This window comes from Poromitra crassiceps (assembly GCF_964638095.1).
Source record: "Poromitra crassiceps genome assembly, chromosome: 22".
NCBI lineage: Eukaryota > Metazoa > Chordata > Actinopteri > Beryciformes > Melamphaidae > Poromitra > Poromitra crassiceps.
This window is the reverse complement of record NC_139647.1, coordinates 1644471-1669199: the sequence shown is the minus strand read 5'-3', so window position 1 is coordinate 1669199 and position 24729 is coordinate 1644471. Positions and strand designations below refer to the sequence as shown.

The window sequence follows — 24729 nt, the reverse complement described above, 5'->3', positions numbered from 1 at the left end:
ACAGTCTCTACACCAGGCCCCCATCACAGTCTCTACACCAGGCCCCATCACAGTCTCTACACCAGGCCCCATCACAGTCTCTACACCAGGCCCCCATCACAGTCTCTACACCAGGCCTCATCACAGTCTCTACACCAGGCCTCATCACAGTCTCTACACCAGGCCCCCATCACAGTCTCTCTCTACACCAGGCCTCATCACAGTCTCTACACCAGGCCCCATCACAGTCTCTACACCAGGCCCCATCACAGTCTCTACACCAGGCCTCATCACAGTCTCTCTCTACACCAGGCCTCATCACAGTCTCTACACCAGGCCCCATCACAGTCTCTACACCAGGCCCCCATCACAGTCTCTACACCAGGCCCCCATCACAGTCTCTACACCAGGCCCCATCACAGTCTCTACACCAGGCCCCATCACAGTCTCTACACCAGGCCCCATCACAGACTCTACACCAGGCCCCATCACAGTCTCTCTCTACACCAGGCCCCTTCACAGTTCTCCGCAAAGTCTGTATACAGGTCGGCCAGCCTAATGCTGTCATTAATCTCCGGCCTAGCTGCTGTCATTCTCCATTTCATTTAGTAGACTGAGGACTGGAGGATGCGGGACGGCCATTGTAACCGATCGAAGGCTAGAGTAATAGCTACTAAAGAGAGAGAGAGAGAGAGAGACTTCTCTGTTTCTGCTCGCTGCTGTTATCAGCGATCAGTGTGTGTCAGGACATAGCGTTGTGTTATGTATTGTCACCAGGCCTATAGTTCACTAATGAAAGCTAATGACCGCCTCACCGGCCCCTCATTTGGTCAGCTGATAGTACACAAGTCTATTCTTGGCTCCTTCTCTTCTTTGCTGTGTTGGTAATATGATTTGCACCTGTCTCCTCTTGTGTTGCCTGGGATCTTTGAGCTTGACCAGCTCTCTCAGGTGGGCTCTGTCAGCACAGAAACGTATGTGCGGGGCCGCCGATAATGAAGCTCTGTTTCCACAACCTGTAATACTGTCTGAAAATACAACCGCTAAAAGCAACGCCTTGTTTTCCTCGTTTTTGCCATCACATCGATTTATTTCGATTAAAATGTTGTAAATTACTTCACTTTTGTAAATTGTATAATATACTATACCTCTGTTTGTAGGAAATGCAATCCAAAAACATACCCTTACAACACAATAACAGTCACACTGTAGTTACACATCTCCAAACTGTGATTGAACAGTTGAAAACTAATATGTGCAAATGTTCTTTTAGGTTTGGTGGAGCTGCTAAATGGAATATGTTACCAGCTTTTATTTAAGAAGCTAACGGTCAAATCCTGGCTCTCCTGCTCTTATGACATCACTGATGATGTCACAGTTGACATCCAAATTGCTCGTATGGCATCACTGATTGCTCAAGTGACATCACTGATGACATCACTGATGACATCACTTCCAGTTGGGTGACATCACTTCTGGGACAAAATTGAAACAGATTGCCTACTTGTCAATTTTATATAAGATGTTACAGCTTAGCAATGTTTGTGTGCTTACAGTTTTTATTATTGTAAAATAGTAGTTGTTTTGATAGTTTTCTAATTTTATGTACTAATGCCTGTTGTTTTGATCAAGAGGAGAGCATCTAAAACGGGGGGTGCTGGTCGCAGCAAGATAAATCAAAATACTAGATAAAAGACAAACTACTCAGGAACAAGTCCATATGAGGACCGCACACTCCCAAAAATCTGCAGCAAACATCCAACCAAACATCTAATAAATCAAATCAAATCAGATGTGCTGGTCTTCTGCCATACAACATACAACATACATACTGTATCTAAAACAGCAATATACTCAAGTTTCAGGCCTCGGATAATTGGACATTTTAGATGCAGGCAGGTCTCATTACATGTGTTGAAAGGGACATGTCTGATGGGTTTCTAAGAAAAAATACGGTCCAGGACTCCAGGTTGAAAATAACTGGAATTATCCTTTAACTCCTTAATTTGGGACAGCAAATATTTTGATGGTGAAATCTAAGCGATGACACATGTGACAATACTTACATCAGTATTGGGCATTAGAATATTTTCGTATGCCTGACTGAAATATCTTCATCAAACCTCTGTCTCACACATTGCTATCCAGGTCTCTATGGTCTAGATGAGTCTGACTTGGATAAAAGGTTCCAGCTGCCCTCCACCACCTTCATCGGAGGAGTCGACGCCACTCTTCCCCTGAGAGAGATCATCTGCAGACTGGAGGTACTGTGGGGGTGTCTGTGTCTCTGCAGACTGGAGGTACTGTGGGGGTGTCTGTGTCTCTGCAGACTGGAGGTACTGTGGGGGTGTCTGTGTCTCTGTGTAATCATACCTGCCAACACTAGGATGTGAAAAAGGGCGATTTTCTGGGGTCTCGGCAAATGTCCCTAACTCCCCCCCCCCTCCCCCAACGTCGATTTAAGCTGCCTCGTTAAAAAATGCTTGTTACCCTATTGAAAAAGTGCAACCTTATCTCTGAAGGCAAAGGTAGACTCATGGCAAGGGTAGACTCGTGGGTACCCATAGAACCCATTTTCATCATCATCATCTTGAGGTGAGAGGTCAAGGGGACCCCTTTGAAAATGATTTTTCCCTCACCAAGATTTAGCCCGACTTTGGAGCATTACTGTATTTACACTGTAGCCCCCGTCCCGACAAGCTAGCATCATGACATGGTTGGACCTAAGGCATCCATTGATATGAACCACATAGCTAGATTTCATGCTGAAACTAGATGACCTAAGGCTTATATATGATCCCAGAAACTTCACTCTGGCTTTAAAACTAAGCCTATCGAGATGTACTATTTTGGAATCGGGGAGATTAACAGGAGGACTTACGGGCCAGAGCACAGCGGGAGAAAGGGTTAAAAATAGGGAGACTCCCGTGGGAGTCAGGAGTGTTGGCAGGTAGGTACTGTATGTGTTTAATGAATAGGGGGGGAGTCATAGCCCTTCTATGTGTTTTTACCTCATCTTTTTCAGACGTCCTACTGTGGTCACATCGGGGTGGAATTCATGTTCATTAACAACGTGGCTCAGTGTCAGTGGATCCGTCAGAAGTTCGAGACTCCTGGCATCCTGCAGTTCACTAACGCTGAGAAGAGAACTCTGCTGGCCCGGCTGGTCAGGTCCACACGGTTAGCACGCAATAAACACCAAACTCAAATGTTCAAACTGTATAGTCAATCTTTTATGATTTAAACTTTACCCTTTTCATTAGAAACCGCGAACAAATGGGATACATGTATATGTACAGTATATACATAGATATACACAGCAGAAAAAACAACAAACAAATAATAGTGATATTATTAGCATTAACAAAGCTAATAATATTACTGTTCTTATCTTTAACTTACGCTCAGTTCCATCTCTGTCAGATGACCTCAGGTCACCGGGGGTTCATCTGACCTTACAATCTTTTCTAGTTTTTAGTAGTTAGCATCCCATATATTTGGGTGAGCTATTTGTTTGCTAGCATCTCAGATATTTATCTAAATATCATCTTTTGTAATGGGCCAGTGGCACATTGTTCTCATCAGGACTCATCAGTCTACATAAACAGACACGGCGCAACACAGACGATGTTTGATGTGTCATCTGGTCTCAAGTGGCCCCGACATTCATTAGGTTCTGTTTATGGTTGGCTTATTGCATTTCAGAATAATGTACATGCAGAACCTCCAGCACACACTTAGTCATTTATCATCTCTGATTCCACCCGCTGCCTTTTCTGTTGTACATACATGAACTGTGTGTCTATGTAGGTTTGAGGACTTCCTGACCAGGAAGTGATGAACTGTGTTTATATGTAGGTTTGAGGACTTCCTGGCCAGGTAGTGATGAACTGTGTGTCTATGTAGGTTTGAGGACTTCCTGGCCAGGTAGTGATGAACTGTGTTTCTATGTAGGTTTGAGGACTTCCTGGCCAGGTAGTGATGAACTGTGTGTCTATGTAGGTTTGAGGACTTCCTGGCCAGGTAGTGATGAACTGTGTTTCTATGTAGGTTTGAGGACTTCCTGACCAGGAAGTGATGAACTGTGTTTATATGTAGGTTTGAGGACTTCCTGACCAGGAAGTGATGAACTGTGTGTCTATGTAGGTTTGAGGACTTCCTGACCAGGAAGTGATGAACTGTGTTTCTATGTAGGTTTGAGGACTTCCTGACCAGGAAGTGATGAACTGTGTTTATATGTAGGTTTGAGGACTTCCTGACCAGGAAGTGATGAACTGTGTGTCTATGTAGGTTTGAGGACTTCCTGACCAGGAAGTGATGAACTGTGTTTCTATGTAGGTTTGAGGACTTCCTGACCAGGAAGTGATGAACTGTGTTTCTATGTAGGTTTGAGGACTTCCTGACCAGGAAGTGATGAACTGTGTTTCTATGTAGGTTTGAGGACTTCCTGACCAGGAAGTGATGAACTGTGTTTATATGTAGGTTTGAGGACTTCCTGACCAGGAAGTGATGAACTGTGTTTCTATGTAGGTTTGAGGACTTCCTGACCAGGAAGTGATGAACTGTGTTTATATGTAGGTTTGAGGACTTCCTGACCAGGAAGTGATGAACTGTGTGTCTATGTAGGTTTGAGGACTTCCTGACCAGGAAGTGATGAACTGTGTTTCTATGTAGGTTTGAGGACTTCCTGACCAGGAAGTGATGAACTGTGTTTATATGTAGGTTTGAGGACTTCCTGACCAGGAAGTGATGAACTGTGTGTCTATGTAGGTTTGAGGACTTCCTGACCAGGAAGTGATGAACTGTGTTTCTATGTAGGTTTGAGGACTTCCTGACCAGGAAGTGATGAACTGTGTTTCTATGTAGGTTTGAGGACTTCCTGACCAGGAAGTGATGAACTGTGTTTCTATGTAGGTTTGAGGACTTCCTGACCAGGAAGTGATGAACTGTGTTTATATGTAGGTTTGAGGACTTCCTGACCAGGAAGTGATGAACTGTGTTTCTATGTAGGTTTGAGGACTTCCTGACCAGGAAGTGATGAACTGTGTTTCTATGTAGGTTTGAGGACTTCCTGACCAGGAAGTGATGAACTGTGTGTCTATGTAGGTTTGAGGACTTCCTGGCCAGGTAGTGATGAACTGTGTGTCTATGTAGGTTTGAGGACTTCCTGGCCAGGAAGTGATGAACTGTGTTTCTATGTAGGTTTGAGGACTTCCTGACCAGGAAGTGATGAACTGTGTTTATATGTAGGTTTGAGGACTTCCTGACCAGGAAGTGATGAACTGTGTTTCTATGTAGGTTTGAGGACTTCCTGACCAGGAAGTGATGAACTGTGTTTCTATGTAGGTTTGAGGACTTCCTGGCCAGGAAGTGGTCATCTGAGAAGCGTTTTGGTCTGGAGGGCTGCGAGGTGCTGATCCCCGCACTGAAGACCATCATCGACAAGTCGAGCGCCGCGGGTATCGACAGCGTGATCATGGGGATGCCTCATCGGTACTGTGCATTACTTCTCTCTCCTCCATACATACCGTTTACATTTGTCCTTCTTCCACTAAAGGACCACATTTGAAATGGATGTGTGAACTCTTCTACCAGGGGTCGACTGAATGTCTTGGCCAATGTGGTTCGAAAGGAGCTGGATCAGATCTTCTGCCAGTTTGACCCCAAATTAGAGGCTACTGACGAGGTATGGGCCAGTAGTACCTGATGTGGGAACTCAGAGTGTGAAGTTAGCCCGAGTGGCAAGGAAGGTGGTAAGTAGGCAGACTCAGCAGACAACTTGTGTGTACTGCTAGGGTTCATGTGTGTTTGTGTACTGCTAGGGTTCATGTGTGTTTGTGTACTGCTAGGGTTCATGTGTGTCTGTGTACTGCTAGGGTTCATGTGTGTCTGTGTACTGCTAGGGTTCAGGGGATGTGAAGTACCACCTGGGGATGTACCACGAGAGGATTAACCGTGAGACCGACAAGAACATCACCCTGTCACTCATGGCCAACCCCTCCCACCTGGAGGCGGTGGACCCGGTGGTGCAGGGCAAAGCCAAAGCGGAGCAGTTCTACAGAGGAGACACTCAGGGACAGAAGGTAACAGTTGGCATGGGGGGGCATATTTTGTGTTTTACAACATGATGGCATGATGTACAGGCAATATAAATGTAGATTTAGATGAATACTTGGTCCTGATGATGGTTTACCAGGTCATGTCCATCTTGATCCATGGGGATGCTGCTTTTGCCGGACAAGGGGTTGTATATGAGACCTTCCACCTGAGTGAGCTCCCCTCCTACACCACTCATGGTACAGTCCACGTGGTGGTCAACAATCAGGTATGGGAGGGTGCACTGATTCAGTAGATATTGTAACGTCATCTGACACACACATACCATGTAGGACTGGGCCATATGGACCAAAAATCATATCAATATTTTCAGGCGGAATGGTCATACACAATATATTTCTCTGTGTTCTCGACGGAGTGGGCGAAATGTTCAGTTGTAACTTGGTACTTTCACAAAATATTTACGCAATGCTAGAACAGTCTGGTAAGTTCAGAAAATGACATCACTTTACTGTAATGCAGCCTTTAAAACGAGGAAAAGACAACACTTTTGCTATATCACCATTTTATGATATCCAAAATCTAAGACAATATCTAGTCTCCTATCACACTATCGATATAATATATTGCCTAGCACTAATACCATGATGCACACATTTTGTTGTTACTCACTACTACTACTACTACTACCCAGAGGTGGAAAGGAGTACCAAAGAAAATCTATTCAAGTAGAAGTACTGTTCCTTTGATGACATTTTACTGGTGTAAAAATCTACTTTACGGTAAACATCTGCCCCAGTTTAGCTTTGACCGCTAATAGTAAAAATGTTTATAGCACTTTTCTAGAACAAAATGTCCAAAGTATTTCACGATCAAGACGAGCAGAAGCATGATCAGATCACATAAGCAAAAGGAAAGTGGCAAAAACCAAGACATGGTCATCAGGATAGGGGTGGGATATGGACCCTGGTTAGCGTAGAGGCTGGAGTAGGTGGGTTATATCAGCAAATACCTCCATATATATTTATATAAATGGGTTATTATCAACTTGAGCGTATGATTATTGTCTCTCAGATTGGCTTCACCACAGACCCTCGTGTGGCTCGCTCCTCGCCGTACCCCACCGACGTGGCCAAGGTGGTCAACGCGCCCATCTTCCACGTGAACGCCGACGACCCCGAGGCTGTGGTGTACGTCTGCCGGGTGGCTGCAGAGTGGAGGAACACCTTCAACAAGGACGTCGTCATCGACCTGGTGAGTCACCGCCAAGCTCCGTCGTTTGGTGGGCGCCCGAGTAGTGCGACGATAGATTCCCTGACTACCAACACGAGGGCCGCAGTTTCGAGCCCCCATGTTACCTCCAGCTTGGTTTGGGCGTCCACACGGGCACGATAGACCCTTTTCACCGGGGCCATTTTGTGTCGAAATGGCAGGGTAAACACAGGTGCAAGCAAAACACTAATGAGGGTTTCCAACTTCCATGATTGGAAGTTGGAAACCTTGGAAGGGTCTATTGGAAGGGACCTGGAAGGGTCTATTGGCCGTGTCTGCGGTGGGAAGCCGGATTAAGGGTATTGTGTCCTGGTCGCTGCACTAGCGCCTCCTCTGGTCGATTGATCGGGGTGCCTGTTCGGGGGAACTGGGTGGGTATATATTGATCCTCCCACACGTTACGTCCTTGCCGGTGAAACTCCTCGCTGTCAGGTGAAAAGAAGTGGTTGGCGACTGCACATGTATCGGAGGAGGCATGTGCTAAGTCTACAACTCTCCCCAGATCGACAGAGGGGGTGGAGCAATGACTGGGACGGCAGGGGGAATTGGCAAAGTACAACTGGGGAGAAAAATGGGGGCAAATCCAAGAAAAGAAATATGACTTTGTGGTAATAGTTTCTGCTTTTACTGTGTGTGTGTGTGTGTGTGTGTGTGTGTGTGTGTGTGTGTGTGTGTGTGTCTGTGTGTGTGTGTGTGTGTGTGTGGTGTGTGTGTGTGTGTGTGTGTGTGTGTGTGTGTGTGTGTGCGCGCTTGTGTGTGTGTGTCTGTGTGTGTGTGTGTGCGCACGAGCGTGTGTGTGTGTGTGTGCGCGCGCGCGCTTGTGTGTGTGTGTGTCTGTGTGTGTGTGTGTGTGTGTGTGCGCGAGCGTGTGTGCGTGCGTGTGCGTGCGCACTTACAGGTGTGTTACAGGCGGTTTGGTCATAACGAGATGGACGAGCCCATGTTCACCCAGCCTCTGATGTACAAGCAGATCCACCGGCAGGAGCACGTGCTGAAGAAGTATTCAGATAAGCTCATCGCAGAGGGAGTGGTGACACTGCAGGAATTTGAGGTTTGTGATCTAACGCTGTATAAATATATAGCGCTGGCTGCTACTGTATGCAGTTTTGTGTGTGTACCGCCGCCGCTGGACTAAGTGCATTAAATCATATTTAAATATTACCCTGTCATGCAAGTAAATTTGTTGCGCCAGCACTGCTGCAGTTGAGTTTCAATTTACTGCATCAGTTCAATCACAATCCCTCACACTCATATATATTGCTGGATGAAGTTGAAGTAGCCACCCAAAACACCAACTTTGATGGTAACATCCATTCTGAACTGTTGTTTTATACAGGCACGCCAGAGCAACACCGCAGAACCTTTATGGTGTAATAGTTCTTGGCACTTGATCGACGTTCTTTTCTGTTGTGTGGTCCCGGTGTTTGGACTCTTGCAAAGAAGCCCATTTGTAATACACCAAGACAGAACCATTGCTGCTGGTGGAGACTTCCCCATGCCCCTAATGTCATCCCCCCCTCCTCTCCTCTCTTTTCTCTCCATCCTTCTCAATCTCTCTCTCTCTCTCTCTCTCTCTCTCTCTGTGTGTGCCACACACACAGTTTTGCTCTGTCAGTTTTATTTATTTATTTTATTTATTACAGGAAGAAGTTGCCAAATATGACAAGATCTGTGAAGAGGCGTACACAAGCTCCAAGGATGAGAAGATCCTCCACATCCGTCACTGGCTAGACTCCCCCTGGCCGGGTAAATACCGTATTGTACTTTGTCAACTTTCAAGAGATGGTTTGGTCAACAATTCATATTCCTGTGTTGCACTCTGACTTATTTAAAATCTGGTTTATTATGCTACTTCTGCTTTTCTTTGTTGATTGACTTTGTGTCTTCTCTGTTCCAAACTTGAGAGGTTATGTATATAACCCCGGTTTTATGAGTGAGGTGACTCACTTATGGGAGCGCAACCCTTCGCGACCCTACAGAAGCACTATATTACTATGCTCAATCCTGATTGGCTGATGAAGGCATATTCCTCCACCCTGCCCCTATATAAGCTTATTTCTGAAAGGAGTATCAGGTAATGAATCTCCCTGTGTGTCTCTTTAGATTTCTTCACAGCTGAGGGAGAGCCCAAGAGCATGAGCTGTCCCTCCACAGGACTGGATGAGGAGGTGTTGCAGCACATAGGCCAGGCGGCCAGCTCCGTGCCCCTGGAACATTTTAACATCCACCCCGGTGAGTCTGAGGCCTGCGTACGTGTGTGCGTGTGTTTTACCGTCTTTGAAGTGCTATGTGTCTGTTCTTGCCCGTGCAGACCGGGGGGGGGGGGGGGGGGGGTTGGGGCGGGGCCTAGGCTAAATCTCATCCACACATCTCTGTGCACACATCTCGCTCACACACACATCTCGTGCTCTAACACACACAGTCACTTATAGAAGCTGCTGCACCGCTTAGAAATGAGCCCACTACAGAAATGAAAGACGGTAATGTTGGCCGAGGACAAGTGCATAAACCATCTTTAAAAGAAAGGTGAGTAAACTCTATTTCACATTTTAAAAAGGAACGTAAACAGCATTTACCCCCAGCTGCAGCCCTGTGCGCCCTGTTCTGCAGTCACAACGGCTAGCCGCCATGCTGATGCGACGAAAGAACACACCTGCATGTCCATGGAAAAGCATAGAGGCACTGCGGAGTGTGTCATCATTCAGAAACCACGCCCAAAACGGGGGAAAACACAAACCCCCCCCCAATCCTGCCGTTCTCCTATGTCGCGTGCATGGTCGGGTGTTGCACACAAAGATCATATATACGGAAGATGAACACTCCAACTTACTTTACTGACAGCTAGATCCACATTTTTCTTCTCGCCAATTCTCAATGTTTTGCTCGGGAGTACAAAAAAACTTTAATTGCCGATTTTTTACATTTGTTGTCTGTGCAGCCCACCACCACACAACAGCTTTTAGCTACGTTTAATTCAAGGGAAATGGCGCTGGTGTGTGTGTGGAAGTGAACGGAGTGCTTTTCCCCGTGATGGGCGTGGCCTATTTCATGCAGTGTCTCTATGGGACTCAAACCTCTGTATCCAGTAAGTCACTAAAGATCCTCAAACCACATGCACCTCAGTCTCACTTTTTTGTTTCTTCTTTTATGACCTTGCGTAGACATATTTCTACCGGGACAATCTTCAGAAAGTCGATAAAAGCGGTTCCCCTGTAAACACATCCCTCCCCAACAGCAGGTGTCTGGCCTGCACAGCTGGCTGGGCCCATGCTGTAGCACTTCAGACCGCCACACACTTTTTTATTTACAATAGAGTATGCCAGTCCATTGCTTTTTACACCCTGTCTCCCTGCTGCTCTCCCTAAGCTATCCCTCCATTTCCTCTCCCCTATATCCCCATGCTGCTTGTAAAAACAGTGGTCAGTCATTTGAGACCGTGTGTGTGCGTGTGCATGCGTGTGTGTGTGTGTGTGTGTGTGTGTGTGTGCCTGCCTGCGTGCATGCGTGTGCGTGTGTGCGTGTGTGTGTGTTCTCCAGGCGTGTCTCGTATCCTGCGTGGCCGAGCGGACCTGGTGAAGAGGCGTCAGCTGGACTGGGCTCTCGGAGAGTACATGGCTTTTGGCTCTCTCCTCAAAGATGGCAGCCATGTCCGACTCAGCGGGCAGGATGTGGAGCGGGGAACCTTCAGGTGAGTCCATATTAGAGACACTGCATAGAATAGGCCACGCCCATCACGGGGGAAAGCTCTCCATTCACTTCCACACACACCAGCGTCATTTTCCTTGAATTAAACATAGCTAAAAGCTGTTGTGTGGTGGGCTGCGCAGACAACAAATGTATAAAAATAAATAAATAAAAGTGTTTTTGTACTCCTGAGCAAAACAAGGAATCCATTGAGAATTGGCGAGAATCTGTGGATCTAGCGGTCAAGGAAGTAAGTTGGAGTGTTCATCTTCCGTATATATATGATCTTTGTGTGCAACACACGACCATGCACGCGACATAGGAGAACACCAGGATTGGGCGGAGAGTTTGTGTTTTTCCCCGTTTTGGGCGTGGTTTCTGAATGATGACGCGCTCCACAGTGTCTCGATGTGAAGACGACAGACAGATGATGCATCACTACCCTCCTGTTTGTAGCAACTCTCTGCTTCACACTCACAAAACAATTTAGTTGCAGGAAGGCAGTGTTGAAAGCACGCTGACTTTTGCCCATCCACATTTTCCCAAGTGGTAAAAAGCAGCAGTCTGTCAATTACAAACCTGCTTCGACAGTATTTGTCCAGCCGGGGAGCTGAGTCATAGCTTGTCTACTGCTCTGAGTGAGCTTCTACTGTACAGCAGTAGATTTTTGTTTGTTTTTGTTGTTGTTGTTTTCCAATCAAAAACAAGTTTGATTATTCCCATACAGGTTCAAATTGATATTGCCTAAGGATGGGAGGTTATGATTCGATACGTGATATGGGATTTGATGCAACCACGGTGTGATGGAATAATATAGAAAAGTTCAATGAAGTTCAACAAAGTATGACTGTGTAGAATTATGTTTATTTCTGAACCACAAATCTTTCGAGCAATAGAGACAGTCCGCATGTCTGGGAACGCCCATACAGGCTCTAGGAACGCCCACAATAGACGCTGGGTTAGCCTGGGGGTGGGGTCAGGGTGGGGTAAATTCCCCCGTTCTAGCCATTCAGCAAAGTTAGAATTTAGCTGATAGCCCAGCCCAGGCAGACACGATCGGGGATTTAACCACCGCAGTAAACGCACATCTGAGCAGACGTCTTGTGTTCTGCTCTAGAACCCCCAAACATGTAGTTTAGATCGGCAGCACCGTCTTTTGGTGAGTCAGCCCATGAGATATATCGGTGGTCTTACTCCACTCGCGCGCCAGCCGTTTAACATTTTGTGGGCATTCCCAGAAATGTGGACTGTCTCTACAACATTGGCTGCTAGAATTGACAACAATTATAAAATGTCATTATAGTGCAAATAATATAATTTTGAGAGTGTGACACCGTCTCATTTTGTTATCACAGCAGAGTCAAATGTAGCGAATATTGCGATTCATTTTTTCGGCCCCCACGTGTATTGTCACATTTTTGCATTGGGACATATTGAATTGTGATATGTTGTCCCATGCCTAATATTGGCACATTTGCTCAGCATGTACGCGTTGAGCAGCTTCACAGGGTTAGGAACATTTCCTCTGAAGATAGAACAAGTCAAGGGGGGGAACTAACAGACGAGACGTCAGCGTCGTGGTCTCCCGGGACCAGTGAAGCCCACATGGTGCTGTCATGGTACGGAGGAAAACGAGTGACACGTGAACCAATTCAGCTCCCCCCTCTCACTGCGCCTGTCTCATCCGCCCCCGCCCGCTCCTCCACCCAGCCCCCGCCCGCTCCTCCACCCAGGCCGTACATCACGCTAACTAACAACAGTTACGGGGCTTTCCTTTATGCCTCGCATTTAAAACTGACATGTATTTCTTCCCTCCTGCGTCCCCTTCCAACAGGATCATTTGCCTGGCTATGAATAAATAAGTAATAAAGTCACAGATGCACGGAGTGCAGACAGCAGCCAAGACCTATGTCCACCACTCACCTCTGTGTCATCTGCTGTCAGCCTGCTCACCAGAATAAAATGTCAGCAAAATGTCTGCAATCCCCAGATACATAGAATATCAACGTTTTCAACATCACCAACAACAAAACACTCGCCTTTCACACCGGAGAACCGTGTTCGCGTCCCGGCATGTTCAAAGTCTCCATCTCACGTTTATTTATTTTTTGTTATTTAAGACTAACCGAATCCATAAATTATTCTACTTGCCTAAACATAACCAAAGTTCTTGAAGTTGTTTTTATTTACGTTTAACGTTGGGAAGGCGGCGAGGTTTTCAAATTAACCGCCGTTTTGTGTTTCACATTTACATTGAGATTGTAGGTTAAAGGTTTGCAGAATGTGTCCAAAACCAAAGAAATGGTAATTTCACCAAAACACATAGACATCGCTCCAACAACCATCCACGGAGCTGATGTGGAAATTGTCCAGAACTATAAATATCTGGGAACTGTGTTTGATGACAAACTGAGATTCAGTGACAATACAGATATTGTTGTAAAAAAGGCTCATCAGCGTCTGTACTGTCTTCGTAAACTAAACTCCTTTGGAGTCGACCAGAGAATTCTGGCCACGTTTTATTCTTCCTTTATTGAAAGTATTCTAACATTTTCATTTATCTGCTGGTTCTCATCCCTCTGTCAAAAAGACAAGAACAGACTTCAAGGTGTTGTCAACCTTAGCTCTAAAATTATAGGCAAAACACAAAGATCCCTAGTACAGTTTAATAGTGCACAAGTGCTCAAGAAAGCGCACAAGATAATCAATGACTCCACACATGTCCTTCATGTCTGTTTTGACTTAATGCCATAAGGAAAGCGCTTTAGACAGCCTGCCTGCAAAACAAACAGAAGGAAGTTTGGTTTTGTTCCAGAGGCCATTCGACTGGTGAACAGCCACAGTACAAGAAATGGTCAGTTTATCTAGACTAAGTCTGCACCTTGACCTTTTGATTTGAACCCTTGAACAAGTCTAATATGCACTTGGATTGTATTGACTGAATTTAATTTGTATTGATCTGACACCTATATTCCTTTGTGGTGTTGGATACATTCTAATCAGGGATCTTGCTTTATCGGTGTCATTTATTGTATTTATTGTCTTGTTTTTTGTGTTGTTTTTGGATGTGTGCGGGGTGCAGCTTGTTTGCAGTGTTCATGCCTTGAATTGCCCCTTGCGGGACTAATAAAGTTTTTTGAATTGAATTGAATTGAATTGAGAAACATAACGTGCCGACGTTTTAGCCAACGTAAAATGTTTTGTTCAATGTTTTGAAAGATGTTTACTCATGTTACAAAGTCGGGCATTTTAACATGGAGGTAATGCCTACTGCCCCCGACGCCTAGTGGCCATTCGAGGAACTACCGCTTTTCAATTCACTTCCCCATCCTCAGAGGGAAGGGGGCGGGGCTTGCCCACTGGGTTGTACGTGTTCCTGGTCTGTAGATGTAAAATGCCAACATTTTATTCTGGCCGTTGGACTCGCTATGCCTCCTCCCTCCACACCTCCCCCCCCCTGCATCTCCTCCTCCTACCCCCCACCCCCCCTGCATCTCCTCCTCCCCCCCCCCCCTGCATCTTCTCCTCCTCCCTCCACACCTTCCCCCCCCTGCATCTTCTCCTCCTCCCTCCACACCTTCCCCCCCCCCTGCATCTCCTCCTCCTACCCCCCACCCCCCCTGCATCTTCTCCTCCCCCCCCCCTGCATCTTCTCCTCCTCCCTCCACACTTCCCCCCCCCTGCATCTTCTCCTCCTCCCTCCACACCTCCCCCCCTGCATCTTCTCCTCCTCCCTCCACACCTCCCCCCCCCCCTGCATCTTCTCCTCCTCCCTCCACACCTCCCCCCCCTGCATCTTCTCCTCCTCCCTCCACACCTCCCCCCCCCTGCATCTTCTCCTCCTCCCTCCACACCTCCCCCCCCTGCATCTTCTCCTCCTCCCTCCACACCTCCCCCCCCTGCATCTTCTCCTCCTCTCCCCCCCACCCACCTCCCCCCCTGCATCTTCTCCTCCTCCCTCCACACCTCCCCCCCCCTGCATCTTCTCCTCCTCCCTCCACACCTCCCCCCCCCTGCATCTTCTCCTCCTCTCCCCCCCACCCACCTCCCCCCCTGCATCTTCTCCTCCTCCCTCCACACCTCCCCCCCCTGCATCTTCTCCTCCTCCCTCCACACCCCCCCCCCTGCATCTTCTCCTCCTCCCTCCACACCTCCCCCCCCTGCATCTTCTCCTCCTCCCTCCACACCCCCCCCCCTGCATCTTCTCCTCCTCCCTCCACACCTCCCCCCCCGCATCTTCTCCTCCTCCCTCCACACCTCCCCCCCCGCATCTTCTCCTCCTCCCTCCACACCTCCCCCCCCTGCATCTTCTCCTCCTCCCTCCACACCCCCCCCCCTGCATCTTCTCCTCCTCCCTCCACACCCCCCCCCCCCTGCATCTTCTCCTCCTCTCCCCCCCACCCACCTCCCCCCCTGCATCTTCTCCTCCTCCCTCCACACCTCCCCCCCCTGCATCTTCTCCTCCTCCCTCCACACTCCCCCCCCCCTGCATCTTCTCCTCCTCCCTCCACACCTCCCCCCCCCCCTGCATCTTCTCCTCCTCCCTCCACACCTCCCCCCCCCTGCATCTTCTCCTCCTCTCCCCCCCACCCACCTCCCCCCCTGCATCTTCTCCTCCCTCCACACCTCCCCCCCTGCATCTTCTCCTCCTCCTCCTCCCCCCCCCTCCTGCATCTTCTCCTCCTCAACCCCCCCCCTGCATCTTCTCCTCCTCTCCCCCCACCTCCCCCCCCTGCATCTTCTCCTCCTCCTCCCCCCCCCCCTGCATCTTCTCCTCCTCCTCAACCCCCCCCCCCCCCTGCATCTTCTCCTCCTCCTCCCCCCCCCTCCCCCCCCCTTCATCTTCTCCTCCTCTCCCCCCCCCTCCCCCCCCTGCATCTTCTCCTCCCCCCACCTCCCCCCCCTGCATCTTCTCCTCCTCCTTCACACCTCCTCGTTCTCTCTGCCTCCACTCTGCTCGTTTGCCTTCATAGTTGTGAGGGAACTGAACTGAGCATATTGCCGTGTCACAGCTGACTGGGCCTGCTCGCGTCTCAGTGATGTACGTAACGGCGTGGACTTAATGGACTCCGTCGTCTGTTTGGGTGGGCTGCCTGTGCTGCACCCCAGCACCCCTTTCCTCTCACTAATGGGGCCCCCAGGCAGAGGAGGTGTGTGTGTGTGTGTGTGTGTCTGTGCGTGTGTGTGTGTGTGTGGTGTATGAGGCAATCCCAGGGAAAGACCCTACTCTCGTCCGGGTGTTGGATCCTCTTTTCATAGTGTATACAGTATGAGTGTATTTCATAGTGTATACAGTATGAGTGTATTTTCATAGTGTATACAGTATGAGTGTATTTTCATAGTGTATACAGTATGAGTGTATTTTCATAGTGTATACAGTATGAGTGTATTTTCATAGTGTATACAGTATGAGTGTATTTTCATAGTGTATACAGTATGAGTGTATTTTCATAGTGTATACAGTATGAGTGTATTTTCATAGTGTATACAGTATGAATGTATTTTCATAGTGTATACAGTATGAGTGTATTGAGAAAATCAGTGGCAGAGGTTGTTGCTCTCAAATTTGAACCCTTCGTCAGAGGGGTTTCTTGAAAGAAAGTGAATATCCTGCAAATCGGAGCAAGGATCAAACTAAACAATTAAGCAGTATCTGCCCTCATTAGTCCATAATTATGTTTGATACGAGTCGCAGAAATCAAATCACAATCGTGTATTCTTGTGGACACTATACATCACCAGATAATAATCAATACATTTAGGTTATTTCCTGAAGCTCTTCCGTTTGACCGTTGCATAACCTCAAGTAGTGTGTGTGTTTCAGCGTGTGTGTGTGTGTTTGAGCGTATGAGTGTGTGTGTGTGTGTGTGCGTGTGTGTGTGTGTGTGTGCGTGTGTGTGCGTGCGTGCGTGTGTGTGTGTGTGTGTGCGTGCGTGCATGCGTGTGTGTGTGTGTGTGTGTGTGTGTGTTTGAGCGTGTGTGTGTGTGTGTGTGTGTGTGTTTGAGCGTGTGTGTGCGTGCGTGTGTGTGTGTGTGTGTGTGTGTGTTTCTGTGCGTGTGTGTGTGTGTGGAGACATCATTACGGTGATGTTAAAGGGGTTGAAGTGATTGTCTCATCGGGCTGGTTCTGATGGCTGACTCCTACATTGGAAGCGAGCAGACCGCCAGAGCTTGTTAGCGCTCGGCTCTTTGCTCCCATCATCTCGTGCCGGGCCTCCTCCTCATACCCAGCTGAGATGAGGAGCGAGCGGGGCTGCTCCTCGTGGATGGGACGTCCCGGGCTGGGACACTGACTGCAGTCTGTGTGTGTGTGTGTGTGTGTGTGTGTTTGCATGCATTTGCATGCATTCTCCTGCTGTGTGAGTGTGACGACCCTTGGACAACCCCCCATGCCTCAGTAAACCTCTTGTTAGCACCATCATCATTAATACAGCTTGGTGTCCTGAAGATCTTTGGATCCCGTGGCAACGTTCCTCCCTCACCTCAGAATGGGCCTGGGGGCGGGGGGCAGGGTCTATGCACGATAGTAGATTCACGTAGAAATGATTGAGCAACGTGTTTCCACAGCACCCCACGTCAGACATAGTCACTTCAACATACAGATGTGAGACTTTAACGTTTAAATTCTCTAAATTGATAGAGTAAGAAAATGCTTGATTTTGAGGTGGTGCACTGTGTAGTCAGAGTCAGAAGGAAGAAATAAAGTCTGCACACTGAAGTGTCAAGCTCCCGCTCAGTTTATTGACGTTTCGATCACAAGGAATCTTCATCAGTAGTAGCCAGAGTTGACCTGATCTCAAATCAGGCTATATCAGTCATTGTCAGATCTTATGGAGAAACGTGTTTTCACAGTTTCATAAAGGAAGCCATTTGAAAGTACAGAATGTGGGACTTTAACTTTGAAATTCTCTCTAGTCTGAATGATACAGTAAAAACGGTTGATTTTGTATGCGGTCAGGTTTGTCCTGAACTCAAATAAATCAGTTATTGTCAGGATTTGTTTGGTCCGTGGGCCTTTGTGGGTGGATAAAACGTCTTAGTGGCGTGCCAAAAATGACTCTATGCCGGAAAAACCCTGCTACTTATACATGGTCTTTTCTCCTCAGGAAACCTCCATACCACGCAACTTAAATGGGTTGATCGTTTTTTTGGGGAATTAATTTCATCCATTCAGTTTAAGTGGATGTGATGCATTGCTATTGTACGCTCTCTTAGGAACAGATGTTGCCATTATCCTGATTTATTTTCCACCAGCTCCAAAATCCTTTTAACCCATTGATACCTGATGCAGCATTTGTGTGTATATCCCTCATTTGTGTGCGTATCCCTTTAAGACCGCGAACCGCGTTAACGCGGTTCGCGGTCTTAAAGGGATACACACACAAATGCTGCATCAGGTATCAATGGGTTAAGTACCACATGTACAAATGGATGACTTGGCAGGACAACGCTGATCATTTTTTGCTGTGTCCTTCCTATCGTCCCCGGCCCCGCCTCTCTCAGTCACCGTCATCATGTTCTACATGATCAAGAGATGGACAAACGTTTCTGTGTCCCCATGAACCACCTGTGGTCCGACCAGGCCCCCTACACTGTCTGCAACAGCTCCCTATCCGAGTACGGAGTTCTAGGTAAGACTGGAAAAACACAATAGAGAGGCAAAGTGGAACGTCACTTCCTGCTTCAGCACTGTACCAGAGATTGTCTTCCGCCATTTATTTTCCCATAGACATTTTGTAAAATGCTCATAAAAATAGTTTTACTTGGTCAAACCAAACGGTTCAGATATATTTAGAAACAGGAGAGATCGCAAAACATTTCACTCGGACCAAAACGTAAAATAAATGATGTTGTTGTTTGTTTGTTTTTGGTCCGAGTGAAATGTTCTATGGTCTCTCCCGATTCTAAATATAGCTGAACCGTTTGGTTTTGAACAAGTAAAACTATTTTTTATAAGCATTTCACGAAATGTCTATGGGAAAATAAATGGCGGAAGACAATCTCTGGTACAGTGCTGAAGCAGGAAGTGACGTTCCACTTTGGCTCTCTATTGGCTAAACAGCATGATAAGTCCTCTGCTAATTGTGGCTGTTAATGGTGAGTGTGACTCCAGGTTTTGAGCTGGGCTTTGCCATGGCCAGCCCGAATGCTCTGGTCCTGTGGGAGGCCCAGTTTGGAGACTTCCACAACACGGCCCAGTGCATCATCGACCAGTTCATCAGCCCGGGCCAGGCCAAGTGGGTCCGCAACAACGGCATTGTCCTGCTGCTGCCCCATGGCATGGAGGGGATGGTGAGAAGAATATGTCAAAATCAATAGACCAAATCAGCGGGGATGTTTACATTTACTTCCGGGTACCCCTGGGTCCACACATTATAATGGCAACCGTTTAACCATTTAAATTGAAAGTAGTCGGCCGAAAACAACGAGAGGGTTTGACAGCATTTATTTGACAACACGCACATTTAAACCTGCCGCCTTCCCCAAGTGGTACCCGGAAGTAAATTTGTTTACATGGTGACGTCACGGTGATTTGGTCTATAAGCTGCTTCGGAAGACACAATTTGATCATTAAATATGAGGTACTCTAGACTTTACAGAATGAGTCGTTGGAGCCGACCCATAATTTATACGAGAACGGGCTCATTTCTATCGTGCCTCGATCGCACACTTCACACGCTCGCCTGTAGTTGAGCGATTGTGCTCCGCCGCGCGGGAACTGCCTCGCCGCCTTAGTATAGTAGTGAGATGTATACAGTGTTTCTCTGTATTAATTTAGCAGCGGTATACGCCTCCACTGCAAGGAAGTTCCCATCGCTAGAGACAATGTGAAATGAAAATCAGTGTTGTAATTTAGTTTTACTGTCATCTAAAACTAAAATAAATGTATACGCAGCGCCAGCTCACCTGATCCAGCCGCTTTGATCTCTGTTACAGCCTCCGATTCACACGCTACAAGCCGAGAATATGAACTTGTATATTGCTACAATTAACTCATTAGCAGTGTGTAACAGAATACATTCAGTGGGCAACAGAATAGCCTATAGTTTGACTGTGTGTTATGGATCACATCTACCAGCGGCCACAACGACAACTGGTCCAAGTTAGAGAAAGCGTGTTAAACCAGAATACGGGACTATCTGGAGAAAACAAAACGTATTCACCTACGTCACGTAGGCTACGTGCATTGTTTATTTGCGCTTCAACCCGTTTAATGGAAACCTGGTGGAAACGCACCTAATTCGCATTTAGTTTCTGCGAATTTTAAAAAGATTCGCAAAAACGAATTCGTATTTTAAATGGAAACATGGCTAATGACAGAACTCCTCTCCTCTCTCCTCAGGGCCCAGAACATTCTTCGGCTCGACCCGAGCGCTTCCTGCAGATGAGCAAAGATGACCCCGATCGCTTCCCTGTATGTCTGCATGTACATTACAATATGGCCCCAATTACATTTGCCTTAGGAAAGATCAGGGGACAGGGCGTGGTGCAGGGGTAGATTCCGTGCAGGTCCCACCCTCCGTGTTACCTCTCCGGCTTGGTTGGGCATCCATACAGGCACGATTGGCCGCGTTGCTTCACCAGCGCCTCCTCTGGTCAGACAGGGAGGAGGAACTGGGGGGGGGGGGGGGGGGGGGGGGGGGGGGGAATGGCGTGATTAAAAAAGGAGAGGAAATCATGAAAGAGAGGTCCTGGGCCGGATTTGAACGCAGGATGCATGTACATGGTACGCACGTTTGACCACTGAGCCACCAATATACAGTACCCCAATATACAGTATATACACCACTTTGATAAAAATGGTAATCTAATTGTATATTTCCAAGAAATGCGGTTCAAAGTGAACCCATTTACATTGCACAGTGAACTGCAGTTGCTATCCAATAACTTCCTCTCTCAATGAGCCATCCTGATTTCATGACCACTTAGGTCCTGGCGTGATCGCCCATTTCCTTAGAGCTGAAGAGCCTCTTCATTATGGCCTCCAAAGTCTCACGAGTAAGTGGAAATTAGCCAGGGCCAAGGACAAATATGTCCCAAGAAATCTCAGAATGCCCCTAAAAACCAAAGATCATGGTCAAAAATTGCCCCCAAGATTTTTGATCATTTTATTTTCATTCAATTTTCATTTCCATCTCTAACACACACTCAGCACCTGCAAGCTGGTTGCCAGAAGATGACGAAGAACACACACACAAACCATGCTGTTATTCACACTACACTTTAGCAAATGTATGCACTAATTACTATTTGTTTAAGTGCCCCCAATTTTTCTTATATGCCCCCATTTTTTAGACAGTGTGGGCAAAAGTGGCCAAATATTGTTTAAATGTCCTACTACACTGTTCCGGGGTGAGCTGGCCCTGGAGGAAGACTGGGGGAGCAGGCAGGCAGGCTCAGCAGGCAGGCTCAGCACGAGCCTACTAGATTCATCTCCAAATGGAGTATTGATCAAACTATTAGTGGGAGCATACTGGGGATTAACATTCTCTAGCGCATGTGTGTGTGTGTGTGTGTGTGTGTGTGTGTGTGTGTGTGAGATCGTTTGTGCAACGCTGTGCTTGAGCACTACATCTTCTGCCCAAGCGTAAAAAAAAATGGCTGCAACCAACACAAATGTAATTTTGTCTATCCAAAGTTTGATATATATATTTTTTTTTTACTCTGATGCCATCATCCTTTTTGAATGAATCTTCTGTGAAGGAGATCAGTGGAGATTTTGAAGTCAAGCAGCTTTATGACTGTAACTGGATTGTGGTCAACTGTTCCACACCTGCCAACTACTGCCACGCGCTGAGACGGCAGATCCTGCTGCCATTCAGAAAACCGGTGAGGTGCATTTTGTTTGATAAAGCTTTGCCTTGAAAATATTTGATCTACGTATTGATTAGAGCCATTACTGCATGCATAGTGAGAGACACACTGTAATAACTACATTACAACCGTGGTTTAATAGGAAACTAGTCTATTTGCAGGAAACACTTTTGGTAGCATTTATAACCCAACTACAAATGTGGTAATCTAATTTAAATAACAGTAGTAAGTAATGGGTCTAAACTTTTTTTTGCATTATTTTCTAGCATATGCACAGTTGGGTTTTTCCCTCTTAGTTTTCAGCTACAGTGAATGTCTTAACTGATCCCCTGTCGCACGTAAATGCAATGCTTTGCGGAGCATGAGAAAATCATTTCCTGAGCAAATTAGAGACGGGGGGCCAGAAGGGAATCATATTGTTTTGTTTTCTATGAAGTCTGAAAATATGGACTCGGCTGGTTGAGCAGCAAAGGCTTTTATTTATTTATTTGATTGTTAAAGAAATGTTTTGTTTTTTCCCCAATGTCGACGTTGCGTGCTATATGGTGGCAACAAATGAGCGTAAAAAAAGAGATAAAAAAAAACGTTTGTTTTTTCGAAAGCACACAACGGAGATACGGATGACAGAATCAATCTGTTGCGTGTAGTTGACAGAAATTCCTCACTCTCCCCTCACAGTTGATCATTTTCACTCCTAAATCTCTGCTGAGGCACCCAGATGCAAGGTCCAGTTTTGATGACCTCGCCGCAGGTAAAGTTTCCCCTATTCTCTGTGATGAGTCCTAATGAGATGTGCTACATTTTGGGGGGATACTATTATAGAGCTCTGTACTGTATGACTGCAGGTACTACATTCAGGAGGCTGATTCCTGACGAGGACCCTGCGAGTCAAAGGCCAGGTCAGGTGAAACGTGTCATCTTCTGCACCGGAAAAGTCTACTATGAACTGGCTAAAGAGAGGAAACAGCAACGCTTGGAGAGTGACGTCGCCATCGTCAGACTCGAACAGGTGCTTAATCGCTCCCGTCAGTCCGAGTACGTGATATACCGCGGCGTCTGAGGAGGGCGCGATGCAATCGTGTTGAATAATTATATATATATATATATATTAGGGGTGTCACGTGACAATACACTCAGTACACGATACGATACGATACACGATATTGGGTTCACGAAAACGATACGATACGATATTTTAGCAATATTTTTTTGCGATCGATTTGTAAGTTGAGGGGGCATCCTCCACGCTAATTTGAGTCATTTCACCATTTTCATCCTCCGTGTCTGTAACGTCCCACGTCTGTTCAGACAAAGCAATGCAAAGGAGAGCGAGCATGCAATCAGATGCAGATCAGTGCCACCATGTTCAGCTTCTTTTTCTCACGATATGAGATTTCATCTCAACGATACGTATTGTCACGTTTTGATATCGCGATATATTGTGGGACGATATATTGTGACATCCCTAATATATATTAATAATAATTCACACTTCATTGTCATTCTGCTGCTGCTTTTACAGATCTCTCCGTTCCCCTTTGACCTGGTCAGGGCAGAGGTGGAGAAGTACCCGGACGCTGAGCTGATCTGGTGTCAGGAGGAGCACAAGAACATGGGCTACTATGATTACGTCCGGCCACGTTTCCTCACTGTGGTGGCCAATAAGAAAGCCATCTGGTAAGGGGGTTGGTTCACTTTGCATCTGGTCTGAGGAGTTCATGGTGAGATGATTATTATAGGCAAACGGTAAGAATGGAGATGAAGAATCAGGTTAGAGCCGTGGTTTCCCAAACTGCGGTACGCGTAACCCAGAGGGGTACGTGGAGGTACTGCAGGGGGGGGGGGGGGGGGTACTTGAGAGAAAGGGGCACATGAAAGAATAAATCATGAAAATAAATTAAACGTTACAATGAATCTGCTCAGGAGGCACTAATTGCAACTCTTTCACTCCCGTAGCTTAGGCATAGCTTCGGAGAGAGTCTGGATTCGAGGGGTGGGTAGGGGGAGTGGCTCGGGGGGATGTGGGTAGGTTCAGGGTCCTGATCCGACTCACAAAATGTGCATCATAGCCGGCTGGAGTATTTGCCTTGGTGGAGCTCTGCACTCTCCAAGTACACTTCTAGTTTTGCAATGTTATATTGATCCTACTGTATGCTGTGCAGTTTTCTAAGCAAAATGTTGTAGTCGGGAAAAGGGGGTACTTGGACTCAGGAATCAGGGAAAGGGGGTCCTGAAGCCAAAACAGTTTGAGACCCTGGTGACAGAGTGCATCTCTCCATTTCAATCAGGAGACGCTACTATTTAGTTAGCAATGATTTATTTACATGCGCAATGATTTATTTACAGTGAATGATGATTATGATGAATCAACAATGATTATGAAATGTTCAATAATTATGAAATGTCAATGACAAGAGTATGAGAAGAGAGCAGCTTTTAAAGGTTGCCGCTAAGGCTGAGATTGGCTGAATGGGACGATTTGGCCAACTGTGATTGGTTTAGCAAAAGCGCTAACACCCCCCTAATCAGCTGAATGCAGGGCAGCTGAAAGAGAGAGGGGAATGAGTGAGTGAGAAACAAAGGTGTTCCTTTCTGAACTTTCGCTATAGCTCCATATAACAGACCTGTCTCCTTCACTATAGCTCCATATAACAGACCTGTTTCCTTCACTATAGCTCCATATAACAGACCTGTTCCCTTCACTATAGCTCCATATAACAGACCTGTTTCCTTCACTATAGCTCCATATAACAGACCTGTTTCCTTCACTATAGCTCCATATAACGGACCTGTTCCCTTCACTATAGCTCCATATAACGGACCTGTTCCCTTCACTATAGCTCCATATAACATACCTGTTTCCTTCACTATAGCTCCATATAACAGACCTGTTCCCTTCACTATAGCTCCATATAACAGACC

General features: G+C 46.8%; 1 protein-coding gene across 2 annotated transcripts in view; it reads left to right on the top strand.

Moving 5' to 3' along the window:
- The window catches only part of ogdhl (oxoglutarate dehydrogenase L), a gene marked incomplete at its 5' end in the record, with an annotated part of 30822 nt that overhangs the window by 5776 nt on the left and 317 nt on the right, over window positions 1-24729 (top strand). For both annotated transcript variants that reach the window (XM_083658150.1, XM_083658151.1), the window contains 18 exons: window positions 2128-2243; window positions 3005-3159; window positions 5326-5472; window positions 5575-5665; window positions 5883-6062; window positions 6176-6304; window positions 7111-7290; window positions 8207-8359; window positions 8952-9054; window positions 9412-9540; window positions 10846-10996; window positions 18496-18623; window positions 19106-19284; window positions 20336-20407; window positions 21697-21822; window positions 22486-22558; window positions 22653-22816; window positions 23330-23484. In XM_083658150.1, coding sequence (XP_083514276.1) covers window positions 2128-2243; window positions 3005-3159; window positions 5326-5472; window positions 5575-5665; window positions 5883-6062; window positions 6176-6304; window positions 7111-7290; window positions 8207-8359; window positions 8952-9054; window positions 9412-9540; window positions 10846-10996; window positions 18496-18623; window positions 19106-19284; window positions 20336-20407; window positions 21697-21822; window positions 22486-22558; window positions 22653-22816; window positions 23330-23484 — 2431 coding nt within the window. The remainder of the gene's footprint in view (window positions 1-2127; window positions 2244-3004; window positions 3160-5325; window positions 5473-5574; window positions 5666-5882; window positions 6063-6175; window positions 6305-7110; window positions 7291-8206; window positions 8360-8951; window positions 9055-9411; window positions 9541-10845; window positions 10997-18495; window positions 18624-19105; window positions 19285-20335; window positions 20408-21696; window positions 21823-22485; window positions 22559-22652; window positions 22817-23329; window positions 23485-24729) is intronic.